The sequence below is a fragment of the Hippopotamus amphibius genome, chromosome 13 (assembly GCF_030028045.1).
Source record: "Hippopotamus amphibius kiboko isolate mHipAmp2 chromosome 13, mHipAmp2.hap2, whole genome shotgun sequence".
Classification (NCBI taxonomy): domain Eukaryota; kingdom Metazoa; phylum Chordata; class Mammalia; order Artiodactyla; family Hippopotamidae; genus Hippopotamus; species Hippopotamus amphibius.
The window spans coordinates 5,620,889-5,639,631 of record NC_080198.1 but is presented as its reverse complement, the minus strand read 5'-3'; the positions used below and the strand labels follow the sequence as shown (position 1 = coordinate 5,639,631).

The 18,743-nt window shown below is 47.6% G+C and overlaps 1 protein-coding gene across 10 annotated transcripts in view; it reads left to right on the top strand.

The window, feature by feature from the left end:
- The window catches only part of ATG7 (autophagy related 7), a 330,637-nt gene that overhangs the window by 104,940 nt on the left and 206,954 nt on the right, over positions 1 to 18,743 (top strand). For 2 of the 10 annotated variants that reach the window (XM_057705399.1, XM_057705410.1), the window contains exons 2-6: positions 4,656 to 4,776; positions 8,901 to 9,073; positions 9,752 to 9,806; positions 15,938 to 16,055; positions 17,874 to 17,951. In XM_057705399.1, coding sequence (XP_057561382.1) covers positions 8,914 to 9,073; positions 9,752 to 9,806; positions 15,938 to 16,055; positions 17,874 to 17,951 — 411 coding nt within the window. In that variant the 5' untranslated portion in view covers positions 4,656 to 4,776; positions 8,901 to 8,913. The other 8 variants (XM_057705407.1, XM_057705402.1, XM_057705408.1 and 5 more) reach the window with 7 other exon arrangements.

Sequence of the window (18,743 nt, the reverse complement as noted above, 5' to 3'; positions counted from 1 at the left end):
AGGAACAGATTCTCTGTCCAGTGGCCTACAGAATTCATCTCTATTCTTATCTTTGGAAATCAAATATTTTGAAAATCTGAAATCAAGTGTTTGGCCCAGTTTTTCAGCACCTCTCTCATTTTCCAGGACTCCTTAAAGATCACCAGAAATGAAAACCATAAAGACTGTAACTCAGAAGCAAGCCTTCATACTTCAGGGCAACTTTTAGGAAACCATCACAGATTTTAGTTGTTGGTTGACCTAAGGGCTCCTTAGTGACTCAGGTGAATCCTGGTGGCTGTCCCTCATGTACAGAATAGACCAAGTTGACACTCTTGATTGGTGGATGTAACACAGAGGACTCAGAAGTGGGCTTAGTGTTCTCCATCTTCCTTGTATGATCTCCTTCTCTCTCCTGCCCATGTTTTCTTAGCTCTCCCTCTCACTCTCTCATAGGCGTGCCACATCCCACAGTACCCGTATCCAGGGCATCCATTCTCCAAAACTGAGGCTGAATGTAAGAGTAGATTGTATGTGAAAGTTGAAGTTATTATAGCAGAGGGAAAACAAAATAAAGGAAAAGACAACTCCCAGCAGTAACTATCAAGAACGAAGATTGTATACAGTTTGAAGCCTGTGGAGGTGATTGCCGGTTTCCTGGTTGACCTCCTGAAGAAGCAGATAACGTGGATCGTGTTGGGGCAGAGGTGGCCCGTGGGGGTGAGGGAGACAACCCGTCCCTAAGAGCAATTATCCTGCCTGCTCATAGCAGCTGTTACCGCCTAACAGCACAGTCACCAAAAAAAGCCATTTTAGGGGACTTGGTGTCTTGCAGAGACATCAGTTTGGCTCAGGGGTGTCTTGACCCTAATGCAGTTTTTAAAAGGATTGAGGCTTCTTTACCCAGCTGGTTTCCCTGTAGGAGTCCTAAGTTTTCATCTTCTGGTAAAGCCTACTCTTCCTTCTAAGTTTGGAACTTTCCCCCCTCCTTTTGGAAGGGAAGTCTTTTTAAACCTTCTTTAGCAGCCTTGCAAATTACTTCCAAAACTCATAAAGTTGCAGAAGCAACATTACCCTGCAAAATGGGCATTGGCTCCATATGCCGGAGGGGCCCTCTCCCCACTCCTGGCGATCTCCACCCTCTTTTTACCCATCAGCAGCTAAGAACATATCCTGTTTGTCAGCGGGACTTGGTCATGTGGTTTGGTGCTTATTTTAATGACTGCCAGAGCTCGCAGCCCCGCAGCTGGGAAAATGAGAACAGAAGTCTGCTCTATGTGCCTCCATTTTGGCCCAGAGATGGTACTTCAGGGCCAAATTGCGGTCATTCTGGCACTTCTGCTAAGTGAGTGGCCCCATGTGGCCTCGGAGAAATTGAACACAGAGTGCTCCTATCCCCTGGATGACCTATAGCAAGAGACCATGCATTTCGTTTTAGTTAAACCTCTGCTGTGTCTGCAGTGCTCCTCTGAGGGAGGGGAGACTTAAATGGTGCCTGCTTAAGGCAGAGGAAGTTTCCGTGGTGAGTGTGGGGAAGGGCGACCACATTCTCAGGCTCTGTTGGCTAATGGGGGGTGGTATGGAGGGGCAAGGTGACAAGAAAGACTAAGAGCAGCTGCCGTGTATTGACTGCCCACCATAAACCAGGCACTGGGACAGGCATGTCACGCACTTTCTCATTTAGCCCTCCCAGCAACCTGGGGTTGGCTACAATTATCCTCATCTTACAGGAAATCGAAGCACAGGGGTTGAAGTTTCCTGCCCAAGGCTACTTAGCCAGGGAGAGGTGGAGCTGGAACTCAGAGGTGGGTTTATCTGACTGAAGACCAGGTTCCCAACTACCTTAGCTTTTTAGTATCCTTTCTCCGAGCCATTAAAAGCTCTTCTGCCCTCCCAAAGCAAGCAAACAGCCCAAGAACACACACATGAAAAATTACAGCGAGAGATGTTTCAGATAGTCGGTCTGGTCTGTTTTTCTATTTCCACCCCCAAGGGTCTAGTGTCCCTAAAGACAGATTTGTTTGTTTTTAGATCTCTATGATCGTTGCTTATGTTCTACCAATTTTACTTCTTCATTTCCAAAAATCCTATACCGGCTTGTTATTTGCTGCATCCAATCCCATCGGTGCCCCGCAGAGGGAGAGCGGTTGGACAGACTCACTCCAGGAAGCACTTATGCTCCATTTAATTTTATAAGCAGCAAAGCCAAAATACTTTCATCTTCAGCATCTTTAGTAACAAAATGCCAGAAAATTTATGGAAGTGATATTTCATTTCCACTCCTTATTTAGAGTGATGAATTTCTTTTCCATAAAGCTAGATTTAAATAGGTCATCTGTTAACTGTTGAATGAATACAGGAAGGTTCTTGGTGGGATTGAGATAGCTTGAATATAGGGTCTTCTTTTTTGTTTAGATATACATAAATTGCACTAATTGTAAATGTATAGCTCATGGATTTTTATATACATACACGGCTTGTAACCACCGCCCAGCTCGAGGTGTATAGAATATTTCCATCTCCGCCGGAGGCTTCCTCATGCCCCTTTCCAGTCAATAGCCCCACCCTGTCATTACTGTTCTAATTTCTATCACGTTGATTGGTTTTGCCTGTTGAATATAGAATAAGCTATGTCTGCGCAGGCACATGTTAATATTTTGTTTTGGAACATTTTCAAACTTAGAGAAACCTTACAAGAGTAAGACAAAGACCTTCCATATACTTTTCTCCCAGGGACTGCATTCCAGTTGTATCCCAGTAACATCCTTTGTAGCAGAGCGTCAAACCAGGATCACGAATTGCCCCCAGTCTTTCTAATCCCTGGAACAGTTCCTTAGTCTCCCCTAACTTTTAAGACCTTGACACTTTTGAAGATTATAAGCCAATCCCAGTCATTTTGTAGAATGTTTCTCAGTTTGGGTTTATCTGGTGTTTCTTCCTGATTAGACCCAGGTCATCTGTTCTCAGCTGAACACCACAGTTGTGTTCTTTTTGTTGCCTTTTATCAGATAGCACCCAGTGTCTGTTGGTCCCATCATTGTTGGTGTTAACTGCGATCCCTGCATTAAGAAGGTATCTGCCACACTTTGTCACTTTAGAGTCACTTTTTCTTTTTTGTAGTTAATAATTGTGAGTGTGTGTGTGTGTGTGTGTGTGTGTGTGTGTGTGTGAAGAGATACTCTGAGACTCTGAATGTAGGCTTTTAACTTATATAACCATAGGAAACCTTTCAGGGAGGCTTATCCTTTACTACTTTTATGTTTTATTTTTTATTTTTATTTTTGGCTGTGCTGCATGGCATGTGAGATCTTAGTTCCCCGACCAGGGATCGAGCCTGTGCCCCCTGCAGTGGAAGCACAGAGTCAACCACCGAACTGCCAGGGAAGTCCCTTCTTTACTATTTTTATATTTGGTTAAGTGAAGTTTCATTTAAATTGATTTGTATATGCACATTTCCTGTGGTCTAGGATCTTAGTCCTGGGAAGTCAGAGGTTTAGGGACCTTCTCTGTCACAGGGCACATGTCCATATGTTCTCCATCTTCCGTGGAGGCGATAAGCCTGGAGTTTGTCCTCCCAACCACAGAAGCCTGGGTTCCTTATTTCTCTTGTTTCTCTTGGAGGAGGTACCCATAAAAGGTTCCCAGAATTCATCTTAGTAACATTTGAGAGCCACTCTGAAAGGGAGTAGGGTATATTGAGAGGCGTTTGAACCAGGATCTGTGTTTGTGGATTTACAGTCAGGCTGATGGAGGCAGGCAGGTATGCAGAGTTGAACAACAATACTTGCTGGCGAGACGGCCGTGGGGTAGAAGTGGTTAACTGTGGCTGACAGGGGAGGCGCAGGGACGGGAGTAAGGAGTGAGGGGCAGCTCTGGGGAGGCTTTCTAGAGCAGGTCACCCCTGTGCTGGGATTTGGAGAGTGCCAGGCCGTCGGGGGGTGGGGGTGCCTTTCAGTCAGGGTTGCGGAGGCAGGACAGCAGGCGAGTTAGTGAAGCACCAAGCGGCTCAGTGTTTCTGCAGCATCAGGTGGGAGGTGAGGAGGGGCAGGCACCCCAGGGTGGCACTGGAGAAGGTGGGAGGCAGTAGCAGCGGTCCAGGGGAAAGCGTGAAGGAACTGCCCAGGGTGCGGTCGTGCGCCTGCCTGGGGCGCAGAGTGCTGCTGCCGCGGGCTTTCCCGCACGTGGTGAGCCTCGGTAGATGCCGGACGAGCTTCGTCTCGGCTTCGTGACGCTCATGTCTGTGTGAGGGTGTTCTGTGGAGACCACACGTGCCAGTCCATCAGGACAGATTTGCACCATAGATAGCAAACGTGGCCTCAAATCCGGTCTTGCAATCTCCTCCACCCTCAGCAGTCCTTGCAGATCTCTGCTGCCTTCTGAGAAGATTCTGTCAAAAAGGTCAGTCTCCCTAAAAACAAAATACGTTATTGGCACCTTCCAGGTATCAAAAAAACAACAGGTTCAGAAGATCATCCAGCCCGGGGTCAGCACATTATGACCTGTGGGGCACACTCTGCCCAAGGCCTTTTTTGTGCAGCCCATGAGCTGAGAATATTTGGGTTTTGTTTTTTTTTTTTTTTTACATTTTTTTAAGAGTGGAAAAAAGGAGAAGAAAACATGACAGAAACCGTTTTGGCCTGCAATGCCTAAAATATTTACTATTTGGCCCTTTTCAGAAAAAGCTTGCCAACCCATGTTCTCGTCTGACGGCTGATGCAGCAGTCCTCTGTGCAGTATTCCTTGGCGGATGAGAGCCTAAAGTATGCGTGAACACTAGGGAAGTTCATCATCTCTCTGGTCAGTCTACTTCCTATTTGGACAAGTCAGGCTATTAGTAATTTTTAAGCTCTGCTGAAATCATGTCTCACTGCAACATCCATCCTTTGACCCTTTTTGAGAGAATAAAGCTATTATTTGATGTCAACATTTACTGAGCTCCTAATCTTTTCTCGGCACTGTGCTGAGTGCTGAAGGAAGATGAATAAGATGAGGTTCTTGCATCAGGGTTTCCCAGGTGTTATTTCTAGGAACCAAAGCAGTTGAGCTGGTCATCTTACGTCTCTCTCATTCCCTCTCTTCTTGCCTTTGGGTTAGGGCTTTTTTCTTTCATTATTTTACTTCTTTCTGTGTTATTACTTCACATAGTATAAAATTCAAAAGGCAAAAGGTTATACAATGAAAATCAGTCTCTCCACACCCCTGTCTCCTGACCCCAGAGCTTCTTTCCTGGGAGGCAACCACTGCCCCACACTTCCTGTGGGGATGTGATGGTACAGGATAGCACTAGCACTATGGTCAGGCGCGTTTGGACAGGAACATCTGATGAGTGCCATACAGTGGCGGATTTTGAGCTCCTGTTTAAGTTAGGGAGCATGACTTAGTTTTATTTCCATAAAAGCCTGAAATTTACAAGTTTGGGTAATAGTCGCAGCCCCAGAGGGTTCCTATTGCTTCACATACACCTGCTATTTCAGTTAAATCCTAAGGGGATATTTTGGTTACTGCTGGGTTTCTTCTGCTGCTGGGGTTCTTGTTCATTACAAATTCAAATCCTCTTTCATCAGAAGTGACACAATCCCAGCTTGTGCAACGTTTGGGTTTCACATCCTGAATATAACGTTGAAGTGTGATAGAAATAATCTTTGAGTTTTCTAAGCTGAGCGGAGGCCGCACATCTCACCTGCACTGTTCAGGGTTATGTGGGCAAGCCTGACTTTTCAGGACACGGGTAATGTTTGGATCTAGGTTGGACGGATGACTTTGCACCTGGAACGCACTTCCTCTTCCACCAGAATTCCCATCTGATCATTACTTGCTAAGTCTTCCCTTCTAGTGTAAGGAAGGTGGCAATGTGACATAGATGTGTAGGTTCCTAAGTGATACCTTTATATTGAGTATCCTACTTAGATGTTTCCAGCAGATTCCTAATCACTTGTTGCTGCTGTTGCTGAAGACCTTTCTGTTGCCTTAGCCAGTCAGGCAACACTTCAGCAGATGGACACCAACCACATCCTCTTGTGAAATAGGCTCTTGGGTTCTGTTCAGAATTTCTCAAAGACCAAATATGTCAGAAAATGAAGGATGTACCTCTTATGCAGATTACTTTTTAGAAATGCTTGTTCATTCTCTTCTGTGGTCCTCCTGAGTCACTTTTTCCTAGCTGCTGAAGTGCTGTATGGAATAGAATTTTCTGTTTTGTCTCTGGCACTGGTAAAATTCCATCTTGATGACCTTAGCAGGACATCAAAATAATGATAAGTTACTGTTGACTTTTTTATTTTACTAAATTTATTTATTTATTTATTTATTTATTTTATTGGCTGTGCTGGGTCTTCGTTGCTGCACACGTGCTTTCTCTAGTTGCTGAGAGCGGGGGCTACTCTTCATTGTGGTGCGCAGGCTCCTCATTGTAGTGGCTTCTCTTGTTGTGGAGCACGGGCCCTAGGTGCATGGGCTTCAATAGTTGCGGCACATGGGCTCAGTAGTTGTGGCTCACGGGCTCTAGAGCACAGGCTCAATAGTTGTGGCTCATGGGCTTAGTTGCTCCGTGGCATGTGGAATCTTCCCAGGGCAGGGCTCGAACCCGTGTCCCCTGCATTGGCAGGTGGATTCTTGACCACTGCGCCACCTAGGAAGTCCTACTGTTGACTTTTAAGAGTAAGTTGTGGATGATTGAAATGTGTAGGGCCTGATGGCCCATTCCATGGGGGATTTCAGGTGAGATCTATTTGTACCACTGTCTGCTGCTGTGTTGATTCTCTCTCTGAACCTCAGTTTCTTCCTCTGTGAAATTGGAACTGTCACTTCTTAGGGCTTCGGGGAGCAGTAAATTCTGGCGCACACCCCTGCTGCCGTGCCTGCTCCAGGCCAGTACTCAGTAACTGCCACCTTCATCTCGTGCAAGAGGACTGTTGAAGGTTGAGCCTCTAGCATTTAGTGATTTATTGCATGTGAGAGAGAGAAAAATTGAAGATGACTTTGAGGTTTCTTCGTGGCTGTATGGTAGTGCTGTTTAGTAAACTAGGACATATAGGAAAATGGGCAGAATTTTAGTGAAAGGTACATTCAGTTTTGGATTTGGCAAACTCAAGATGTCTGAGAAATTCATGTCCTGGCTTTAGAAGACACTTAAATATATGGTTGGAGGTTAGGGCTAGGAATACAGTTTTGGGATTCATTGGCATGTAGATGGAAGTGGGTGTAGAAAATGAGTAATATTGCTTTGGGGAAAGCTTATAGGCTCAGCAGAGGACTAAGCATGGAAACTTTCAAAAACCAACAGTAGAAGGAGAATGCTAGCTGTGTTGTGGAGAGAGGGAGGAGAAGGGAGCAATGGAGGGCCCGTGAAACCAAGCAGGAGGCTGTTAGGGTGTTCTAGACCGGCGTTTCTCAAAGTGTGGGCCCCAGGCCACCTGCGCGAGGGTCCACTTCTCCCCTGGGCGCTGAAGCCACAGTGCTTAGGATCCAGAAACTTTTCCCGGGCCTATGAACGCAGGAGTGATCCCAAAAGATGAACATTTGAGAGTGCAGGATTATAAAGATCCTCTCAAACAAAAGCCAGAAATTATTTAATATGGGACAAGGGTGCATTTAAATATGTTTGAAATGATTTAGAGGAGGGGACTCCAGAAGTAAGAGTGACAACGGCCTGAAGGCTTAGAGATAGCATCAAACTCAAATCAGAATCACCTGGGTCACTAGTTCTGGCCATCCTTACCATCCTTTCCCTCTCGCCCCCCAGCAGGTGGAGCACAGGCATCTTCATTTTTAATAAGCCCTCAAGGTGGTGAGAGGTTGAAAATGCCTGATCGGGCACCGTGTGGAGCGTGATGCCGCCAGTCCGTACCGAGGCAGCCGAGGGTTTCAGCACAGCGATGTTCCCAGCCCCTGCACAGAGCCTTTCGCCCTGCTCTGGGCCACACTCGGCTCCTCTTTCTTGATTTTTCACACATTTATGGAGGGCTCACTTTTCATTTTACCACATAGTTACCATTGGACCAAAGCTCCTTGTGTCTAATTCTAATATCTAACAAGTTTAGAAAACTGAAAGGCATTTAATAATCTTGGCATAAAACTCATGCAAAACCTCTCTGAGTAAGTGTGAGCTGTCTTTTTTTTTTTTTTTTTTTAATCCTGTCTAGTGTGACTATTCATGCATTCTACTGCAGAAATATTCATCTGTCTTGGGGCGGTTGGACAGGATGGAAAGTGAAGTGACCTCATCAACTTGTGCCTTTGGAACTGCCAAGTTCCTCTAGTGTCGTACTTCTCCCCCTGGGGTCTGTGTACCCCTGAGAGTGTGCAGGGCACGTAGGGAGGTACAGTGTACACATGCCTGATTGCTGAAGCAGTCACATTTATTTGATGATTTGAGGGGGGTTATGAAATATTAAAATATGTATGGTAGAGTAAAATGCAAGTTTTCCGCATTTGAAAAATCATGAGATTTCGGAGAAATTCTGGTACTGTGGTTAGGGTGGGGGAAGCTTCTTCATCCTCCTTGACTGGGCGCTCAAGCACTGCCTCACTCAGAACCCTCACAGTTTGCATTGCTGTGCTGCTACCTGGCTGGACTCTGGGTTTTGTGCTTGTGAAGTTCCCTAGGACCACACAGCATGGCAGAAACTTCTGCGACTATGACCGTGTCGAAGAAAGAATAACACTGGTGCGTCAGTCAGACTGACATTGATGAGAAAGGGAGATGCACCAAAGTGGAGGCCTGGAAGGTCAGTTGTGTCGCAAGAAGGCTAAACTTGGCAACCTAGCCAGATTCCTCGGGTTGGTTTCCAAAGCTGCGTCTTCAGGCAGCCCCCCGCCTCTCGTTACTTTCTGCCCGTCTGTCTGTTTTGATTAAGCATGATTACAGATGTCCTTCCTCACCATGTTTTGTGCGATGTTGCTGTGTTCTGTTCTGGTTTTAGCAGGCAGTGAGTAATGGCGGCAGCTCTGGGGGATCCCGGACTCTCCAGATTGCAGTTTGCCCCCTTCAGCAGTGCCTTGGATGTTGGATTCTGGCACGAGTTGACCCAGAAGAAGCTGAACGAGTATCGGTTGGATGAAGCTCCCAAGGACATTAAGGGTTATTACTACAATGGTAGGCGATGGGGAACTCCATCTTCCGTCCTCTTATGTTACTTTCTCTGCCCAGTATAGGGTCAGCTTTCCTCCAGGAAGGGATGTCCTTTGTTTTAAATTAATTAATGTGTTTGGTTTCACTGGATCTTAGTTGTGGCAGGTGGGCTCCTTGGTTGCAGCATGCGAACTCTTAGTTGCGGCATGCATGTGGGCTAGTTCCCTGAGCAGGGCTCGAACCCGGGCCCCCTGCATTGGGAGCACAGAGTCTTAACCACTGTGCCACCAGGGAAGTCCCAGGAAGCGATGTCCTTGACTTTTATAATTAACGCTGTTCACTGGTTTCTATTTTACTTCCTGACTTTTGACCCAGGTTCCCTTTCACTTCTTTTCTCCTATTGCGAAAAGAAAGGGAGAACCTAATTTATTAATCCAAAGAATTAATACTGATTACTTAGTGTTGCTTGGGGAGGGGATTGGAAATGTTTATCCCAATGAGTCTTTTTTTATATTCTTGGCATATTCCTTGAATTCATAAAAGCTATCATCTTCTGCTGAGTCCCTGTTTAGTTTAGATGACCGGGAATTAGATGGGGCACTTTGGGCTCAACCAAAAGAGCAAAATTACTCACAAACATTTTTGTTATAAACGCCGCTGTTACTGACTTATAATTGAACGTGTGATAATGTTTCTGTCTAGGTGATTCTGCTGGGCTGCCAGCTCGCTTAACATTGGAGTTCAGTGCTTTTGACATGTGAGTATTTTTTGCTCAAAATCTAAAATAAAGAACACTGTTTTTTTGCAAGGAAGAAGTATTCTTAACCTTCATTGTAGGTGGGCCACGGGGGGAGCTATGGAAGCTTCTGGTGAGCAGGGCCAGCTTCTCACGATTCTCTTGTACCTCCCATGGCACCGAGACAAGTGCTACATGCTTAGGACTATCTGATTCATTTTTTCAGCAGATATTTATCAGAGCCTATTAGGTGCAGCAGTGGACATTTATTAGGCTACTTCTGTATACAATTCACTGTGTAAGGCGTTGTAGGGATATACAAAGAAACATGACATATCCCCTCAAAGAGATTTTTTTGACTAATTGGGGGCCATGGGGAGTTGCTGGAAAGAAGAGAGACATTTATTGACTTAATTATTGACTTATTTTCCATACGTACTCCTTTCTGACCTGCCAGGTGTGGTTTTCTGCTCTTTTACAGAGGAAACCATGGGTCCAAGGGTAAAATGACTTGCCTAAGGTCACATGTGGCTGAATTTAGGAGGGAAGAGGGAGAGAAAAGCAAACTGTGTTTCTGAGGCTACAGTCTGACTAGTTGGGAGCATTTCGTTGCCTTTTGTAGAAACCGAGGATGCAGTTTGGGGAGGGGGTGATTTTGGTTTAGAACATGTTGAGTTTGAGAGGACAGCATCCAGTTCCACTGTCCAGGAGGCACTGGCGTCCAGGAGGGAGGGTCGTCCATATAGAGGTCGCGAGGCTGTTAGAGAGGAAGGCACTGTAGCATGAGAAGAACGAAGGGCCTGAACAGTGAACGGACCTGATTAGGGAGGGCAAGGAAGTGCAGAATTCGTCAAAGGAACGGGACTTGTCGGAGAAGAAGAAGAACAGGAGAAGGTGTTTTCAGGAAGGAAAGACGGTCAACAGCGTTAAGGACAGAAAGTCAGAGTTCAGTGCTAGGGCCACTGGAATTGTTGACTGGGTTGTTTGAGAAACTAAATTCTGCACAAAAGGGTGGAGCAGAAACCATTGAGAGGCTGTAAGATAACGGAGAGTTGAAGGATTGATTAAAGGCTTCAGGGAGGAAGGGCAGCTTTTTCTGCTGTCTCGTGTGTTAGCTGTGTCAGGGTGGGGGATTTGGGGACAGTGAAGAGGTATTTGTTAAGAACCGCCTGAATGTGGCGGTAGTTAAAGGTTAGGGTATCTCAAATAAAGTCTCCTTAGAATTAGAAAATAAAAATCTCTTCAAAAGTCAATATGCTTTATTCCTCTATCGCAATCAAATTGCGACATTGAATTACACAACACGAATCCAAAAGGATGTTAGTCTTTATGTCTTTAAAAGGTATGTGCCGATGTTTCTTGTTCCCTTCAGAGCTTTCTTGCTCCATAATAAATCCTTGTGATTGCTTGTCAAAACAAATTAAATCCCGGTCATCTCTCTCCCTCGTTGGCAAAGACTAACTTAATTTTGGAGCAGTCACCGGAAAACGAGGAAAATACATTCCGTGTTCAGCCGTCAATTCTCGGGAGCTGGTAGAGGGGAATAGCAGCAGTGTGGTCTTAGCGTCGTCTGGAGGGGCCAACATGCCTCGCAAGCCAGCCTCCCTCCTGTCTATTCTGATACTAGATTGAAGGTTATCATTTTTTGCGTTTCAGTAATTTTATTCCTTGGGACAATTAATTATAGGAAAAAGCCATTCACAGACGTTAAGTTTGATCTTGCTGCAAAGGCTAAGTATCTTCAACCTTAGCCATCCGGATATTTTAGTTGAAGGAGATGAGAAAATTTGTGGTCCTGCAGCTATGGCTTTCACCTAAGTTGCTCAGTTTCCCTGGTCATAGTTTGTCTTTTGGCTGCGGAAGACTCACCCATGTGTGAGGCTCCATGAGGCGCTGGGGGAGATGAACGAGAATAAGACATGGGCGCCCTGGGTTGGAAGCTGGAGGGCCTGGTATCTGCCGCTGATTAACTGTGTTGCCTGGAATAAGTCCTTTTCATTTTCTCAGCTTCAGTTTCCTCATCTCTAACTCCCAGCGTCTACTGTTCCTTCCAGTTTTAAAAGTCTGCAGTTTTCTGAGTCCCCTTTTCTTAGGATGATTGATGCTGTGGTCTGAATGTTTGTGTCCTTCAAAAACGCATGTCTTGAAAACACAGTGCCCAAGGTTATCATCTGAGGAAGTGGGCCTTTGGGAGGTGGTGGGGGTGTGAGGGCAGGGCTCTCATGAGTGGGATTAGTGCCCTCGTAATAGAGACCCCGGAGAGCTAGCTCGCCCCCCCCCCCCCCCCCCACGAGGGCACAGCTGAAGCGGGCAGTCTGCGACTGGAAGCGGATCTTCACCAGAACCTGACTGTGCTGGCCCCTTGATCTTGGACTTCCAGCTTCCTTTTTTAACTGTGAGGGATAAATGTGTGTGGTGTCGTGTTACAGCCGCACAGGAGGACTGAGACAGTTAGGAAGTTTCATGAAAACAGTTGGAGCTCCTCAGAAGAAGCGAGGTCTTTGTATCCCAATTATTTTCGTTATTATTGTTCTTTCTTTGCTTTTATTGCTGAACATCTGCATGGGTTTGTAGGGAAAATCTTTATGAATATATTCATCACACGCCAAATGCTTCTTGTGTGCAGGATGCGTGGGTGTTAGGAATACAAAGACTTAAGAGACAGGGAACTCTGGAGGAGCTCTAGCGGGAGATAGAAGACAGGTATTCCATCCCAGTGTATGCGGTACTGGAATAAACGTGGCGAGCTAATAGTTGTTTCAGAAGAACGTATTGATTCCTTCCTCTGTGTCTTGATAATAGAATGTGCTGGGCCCTGGGCCTACAGAGAAGAATAAAATACAGTTGAAGAGCAAACAGTCCTAGCACGCATTTATAGATGCCAGGTCTACCTCAGCTTTGCACAGATGAGTCCCTTTCATTCTGAGTGCCCGGAAGGCGGATGCATTTGTGCCAGCAGTTAGCTTCACAGGGTCCCCTTCTCTACATTGTGTTAGGTCATTTATCAGTCAGGTCGTATTTTATCAGGCACCAACTGTCTTGCACTGGAGGGTGCTGTCTTAGGGTAGGGCGTACAGAGGAGCCAGACCCCAACATGGCCCAAACACAGAGGAAGTCTGTTTCTTACCCACTTAATAGTCCAGGGTGGGGGGTCATCATCCTGGAGGCCTTGCCTTCGTGTGCTGCTGAAAACCGGATTGTCTCTTTCTGGTAGCAACAGACAGGAGGCGGGAGAGAACCAGAGTGAACATCGGAAGAGACGCACCCGCTTGCAGGGTGGGGCCATGCGTCACGCCGCTCGGAGTCCATCAGGGAGAGCCCAGCTTGAGGCCTCACCTGTCTTGCAGGGGAGACTGGGAGGTGTGGTGCTGAGCTACAAGCGTCAGAGGATTATTTCTGTTTAAGGAGAAGAAATAGATTTTGGTGGACAATCTCTATATAAATTTGATGCTGGGGGAAAAAATCCTTTCCTTTGAGGAACACTTTCCTATTTGGTCATAAGAAATATTTTTCTTTTCTAAGCTGTAAGTTGGACTTAATAAGAGAAATAGAAGGCATACCCCTCGCCCTTGAAGAACTTAACAGTAGCTGAGGAAATGACTCATATGCAAAATCATCTGTGCAGGGCACACGCTCTCTTATCCTCTGCTGTCTTGCTAGCACCTAACTCGGGTCTGATGTGTCCTGGTTGCTCAGATAGTTGTCAATTACCAGCTGTCTGAGGGCCTGGCTGTCAAAACGGGATGTGGTGTGGTTGGTGGAAAGGCACCAATAGACTCTGTGAGAGGATGTGATGAACAGAAACTCAGAGATTGTTACAAAAAGCAGGAGATAATGCATTCCTGCCCCCAGACCGAGTGTGACTTAGGTTCCCAAAGCTCCCCACGGGCATGTGAAGCTGTGCACATGTAGCAAAGGTTTCTCCAGGTGTGAGAAATGACCTCTGTCCTTCTGGGGGATTTCTTCCATGCCAGCCACCCCCACTGCCCATCTGTTCTGGAGGCTCTGGCCACATGCCTGCCTTTGGCCAGGTGGTTCCAGAACAGCTGCAGTGCTTTCCTGAATGGTCACTGTGAGACTGAGAGACGTGAAGGCCAGGTGTCCAGGGGGAACGTCCCCAGGCAGGCCCAGGCTTCAGGCCTTTGTAGGATCCATTCTCTACCCGGTTAGTGTGTTCATCTTTGAGAGTTCACTGTTGGCGTTAGAATATGCGGAAGATTTCTAATTCTGGTTTTTCAAAGCAGCTTTATTGAGATATATTTTACATACCATCAAGTTTACCCTCTTAAAATGTGCAGCTCAGCACTTTTTAGTATATTCATGAGATTGTGCAACCACCACCGCTGTCTGATTCCAGAGCGTTTTCATCACCCCAGAGAGAAGCCTGTACCCCTTAGCAGTCACTCGCCATTCCTCCCTTCTCCCTTTCCCCAGCGCTAGGCAACCACAAAGCTACTTTCTGTCTCTGTGGAATTGACTGTTCTGGGTATTTTATAAAAATGGAATCATAGGAAACTAAACTCATAAGTGTCCAGGACCAGGATTTGGACTAAATTCTCTAATTTCCAAGTCTAGGGCTCTTTCCAGTCCTCATCTGAGCCATGTCTTTGTGGAACAAATGGAACTTGAACCTGGAGAAACTACTCTGGATGCTAGGAGGGAGGGTACCAGATTGAATCAGAGCATCCTTCCCTCTGTTTCAGCCATCATTTCATAAAGCCATGAATGTAGAAGGCCTAGTTTACCAACTGCTCTGCTTCCTTCTTCTTCCTTCTAGGCTTAATCTTGTCCTTTTGTGGTTTCCTTTTCTCCTCAAGACTATCTTTGATGTCCTCATCTCAGCCGAATGAAGAATATTCTTTCATTGGAGTAGAGTAGTGACAAGCAACCTATGATCTGCTGACTCATCAGCTCCCAAAGGAAGGCTCTGGCCTTTGCAAGTTACTTCTCTCCCAGGACTTGGCATTTCAGCCTTAGAGACAGCATTTGGCAGAACCTCCCCACCTGTTGTACCCTCCACACCTGTTCTAGGTTTAGATCTCTCCTTACAAACCCCCCTCTCCCTCCCAGAACCCAATTTTACTCAGGCTGCAAAGGAGGAAACACTAGGTCTTTTAAACCATACAGCTTCCATCAGTGTAATCAATCAAAATGCATCTTCTCTGCAGTAGTTGGGACCACAATATCCAGCTACTCATGAAATGAGTACTGTTTTCATTTAGGATTTGTAACCTCTGAAACACAAGCTAATCATTTCAGAGATGAGACCAGATTTTTCCACATCTGGGTTTGTGTTCAGAATCATCTCATCCTTCTCCTGCCCAGACCCTGATTACTCTGAGGCCTTCATGGACAGTGCAGATTGTGACACACGTGTGTCATGACACAGCCACACAGGTGGCCTGGGTGCCGTGTATCGCATTGTGTGGCTCGGAGGCCCACGAGGCGCGCTCTGCAGCAGCTCCATGCACAGCCTGTTTGCGGCAGCGAGGTCATGGCGTAGTCAGAAGAGGGAGGCGTGCCCCTGCCCTTGGGGAACTTACTATCCTCTGGGTGGGTGTGTGATTGTTGGTCTTGAAACCACTAAAATATTATGCTCGTTACCAGAGAGGGGAGACGGATGGCTTCCTGGAGGAGGAGGGTTTGCAACAGGGCCTTGAAGCCTAGGAGCGCTTGAGTGGGGAGTGGGCAACACAGTACCTTGGAGTCAACCAGTTCTGACTCGAGACCCCAGCTCTGCCTATTATGTGACCTTAGACAAGTTACTTAAACCTTTAAGTCAGAGAACAAATTTAAGAGAATTGAAACCTTGTATAGTTTTTGATACAGTGGAAGCTCAATAAATAATGTTTCCCTTTCAAGTTAAAGATGGGAAAGAATTTTTTAAAGTAGGAAAATAATGTATTTGGGGGGCAGTGGGAGAACAGCATGCCGAGAGATTAGGCGAAGGGGAACATAGAGGCTTTGAGGGGCTGTGGTGCCTGTTTTTACTCCTTAAGCAATGATATTCATGTTTTCCCAAAGAAGCAAGGCTCAGTCTTGTCTTTGCCCTGCAGCGCCGTCCTGCCTCCCACTGGCGTCTGCTTTGCCGGTCGTGCCCCGGCGAGCTGAGTCCCAGCTGTGCCTTGTAACCACGCTTCTCTCGTATCCAGGAGCGCTCCCACTCCAGCCCGCTGCTGCCCGGCCGTCGGCACGCTGCACAACACCAACACACTCGAGGCTTTCAAGGCTGCAGATAAGAAGCTACTTCTGGAACAAGCCGCCAACGAGGTTCGCTGGGAAACATGATGTACTTGTCGTATTTTCCAGAGGTCCCACAGGCATGCTGCTTCTGATCACGAGGTGCATGGGTCTGTCACGGAAGCTGGCATGTAGCCAGCGCTCAGGCTTCATCGTGGGCTCCTGTGCTGTTGGGAAGGCCAGGTAGGAGACAGCCAGGCTCTCGCCTGGAGACAGACCGTAAGGGCGAGTGGGGTGTGAAAGCTCTGCCGCTGATCTCCAGTTAGCATTTTGCAGCAGCTCCACCTCTCGCTGTGAGAGTTCCTTTCCTGTGTCTGAATGCACACGGTTCTCTGTTCTTTGTGCCCCTTGAAGAGGCTTTCTAGTCCTAAGCACTGTAATGCTGTCAGAGCTGATCATGTAGTCTCTCCAGAGTCAGGGCTGAATCTGAAAGCCTCCACCTGATGTACAGGGCCCCCCGCGGCCTGGCCCCCAGCCTCTCTGTCCCATCACTCTTCACCTTGCCGTCTCTGACGCGGTCACAGCAAATCACTTAGAGTTCCTTCCTTCACCACTTTTTGTTGTCTCCTGTCTCCTTGGGATGTGATGTTCTCTGTGCCTGGACTGCCTTCCCTGTACTTCTTCACTTCTGAGTCGGTGTGAGGGATAAATGGGGGACAGTTTATCCTGGTCCCCCAGCACCCACTTAATCGATGGTCTTCACACTAGTCTCACAAAACAAAAGAGGCTTATTTATGTGGGAGCCGTGGTCAGAGAGGAAAATCTCCTGCCTTTGTCCTGAGGAAGGCGTCCCTTCTGTCCCTCGTGATGGGTGACAATGGTTGCTTTCCTTGGCCTGTGGCTTGACTGCTCCTGGGCTCCTGCTTTGTCTGCACCTCTCAAAGGCCATCTGCAAATAGGTGGGTCAGGTCTTGGGCCATCATCGAAAAAAGCAGCTTGCTCCCCACAGGAATCCCAACTTCGTCTGGGGCTCAGCTTCCCGGTACCACCCCGCCCCCTGCCGCCCGCCTCCGGCAGTTCCCGCCCACCCCTCTCCATGTATTGGAAGCAAGGCCTGCTCTCCTGCGGCCCAGCTCCTCCAAGGTTATTATTTCAATAGCAGGAATTTCTGCTTGTTCCCTCTTCCACTCTCATGTGGGCAGTGGCTCTTACTGGCACAGCTGTTTGTCTTGCTCAGTGATACAGTCTTACCTACTAGAACATCCTGCCATCAGCAGCCGCTGACCCGGACCAGCTTCTGCCTCCAGTCACAGTCCTTGCTGAGCACCCACAAACTTGATTTTTTTTTTCTCTTCAGGGAAAGATAATCCCAAATAAGACATTTAAGAAACCCCTGTACACAGTTCAGATCACTGCCTTGGAAGGGCCCCCCTGCCCCGTGTCCTTCGCTGAGGCCAGGGCTCCTCCCGGGAAGTCTCCGCCCTCCCGTGCGAACACCTGCTGCCTGGTGGGGTGCCTGGCGCGCTCACACACTGTTAGCCTCCTGAGGGTGGGGACTGCGTCTCATTTCTGTAGCCCGGATGTGCCTGCTCTGCAGTCGACGATAAGTAAATATTTGTGGAAGGAAGTAAGGAAGGCATGAGCAGGCTGGTTGCATCCTCTGATGCTGACCTACCGAGAGGAGGCTTCTGGGTTCTCCGACGGTCCTCAGTCTCTGTGGGGAGTGGGGCTGGGGGAGAGGCGGTGTGAAGGGGGCAGAGTGAGTGGTGGCCGACATCACCGCCCGCGAAGAGTGGTGCTGCGCCTGCGGGCAGGGAGGGCTTGCTGCCGGGCAGCCCCGCGTGCGCCTGGGAGGGAGGACGGAGGAGACCCTGGGACCCGCCCTGATGCTTTTCCTTCTTCTGGCAGATCTGGGAATCCATCAGATCGGGGGCTGCGCTTGACAACCCTGTCCTCCTCAACAAGTTCCTCCTCTTGACGTTCGCGGTAAGTCCACGGACCCGGCGGCATCCAGACTGCTGCCTGCTCTGGCCAAGCCCGGTGCGCCCGTGGGACAGTCTGCTCTCTTCTCCCTGAAGCTGTTCCCTCGCGTTAGTCAGGTTTGGCCGTTACAGAAGTGCTGTGTTGGTTAGCGCCCCGATGGTGCTGGCACTTATCACGGATGCAAAATGAACCCACTCTTACCATACTGGCGGCTGTTGCCGGTTTATATGACGCGCCATTCAGGGCGTGGCGTCGTTGGGTTCCGGGAGCAGCAGTTTGCCGCTGCTAAGGTCCTTGTTAGATTCAGCGCTGCCGAGCTCAGTTGCTGGGTCCATCGACTCGGGGATCTTAGCCATTCCCAGCTGGCTTCTGGACGAGAGGGGATCACCCTACATGACTTGTCCACACAACTGTGTTGTTTTAAGAAAGATAAATGTTTTCTATAAGTGTCATCTAATTAAAATGAACCTTAAGGGGAGCCCTGAAAAGGAGAAAAAATCACATTAGGGTAACATCTGCTGCCTGGGGAAGCAGGGGGAAGGATCTGGTCTCGGTGATGGGGAAAGTGGAGGGAAGGTAAGGGCTGACTTAGCAGTGCCAGCTACACGCACACATGCACACACGAGTATGTGTATATATACACAAACACGCGTATGTGTGTGTGTCTCCATATATCTACATATAAAACCAATTTATCCTTTATAATTATGTTGACAATATAATCTGTCAAGTGTAAGTTCCACAGACTCCTGTACGTCTAGGTTGTTTTCAGTATTCACTAGGATAAAAAAGTGT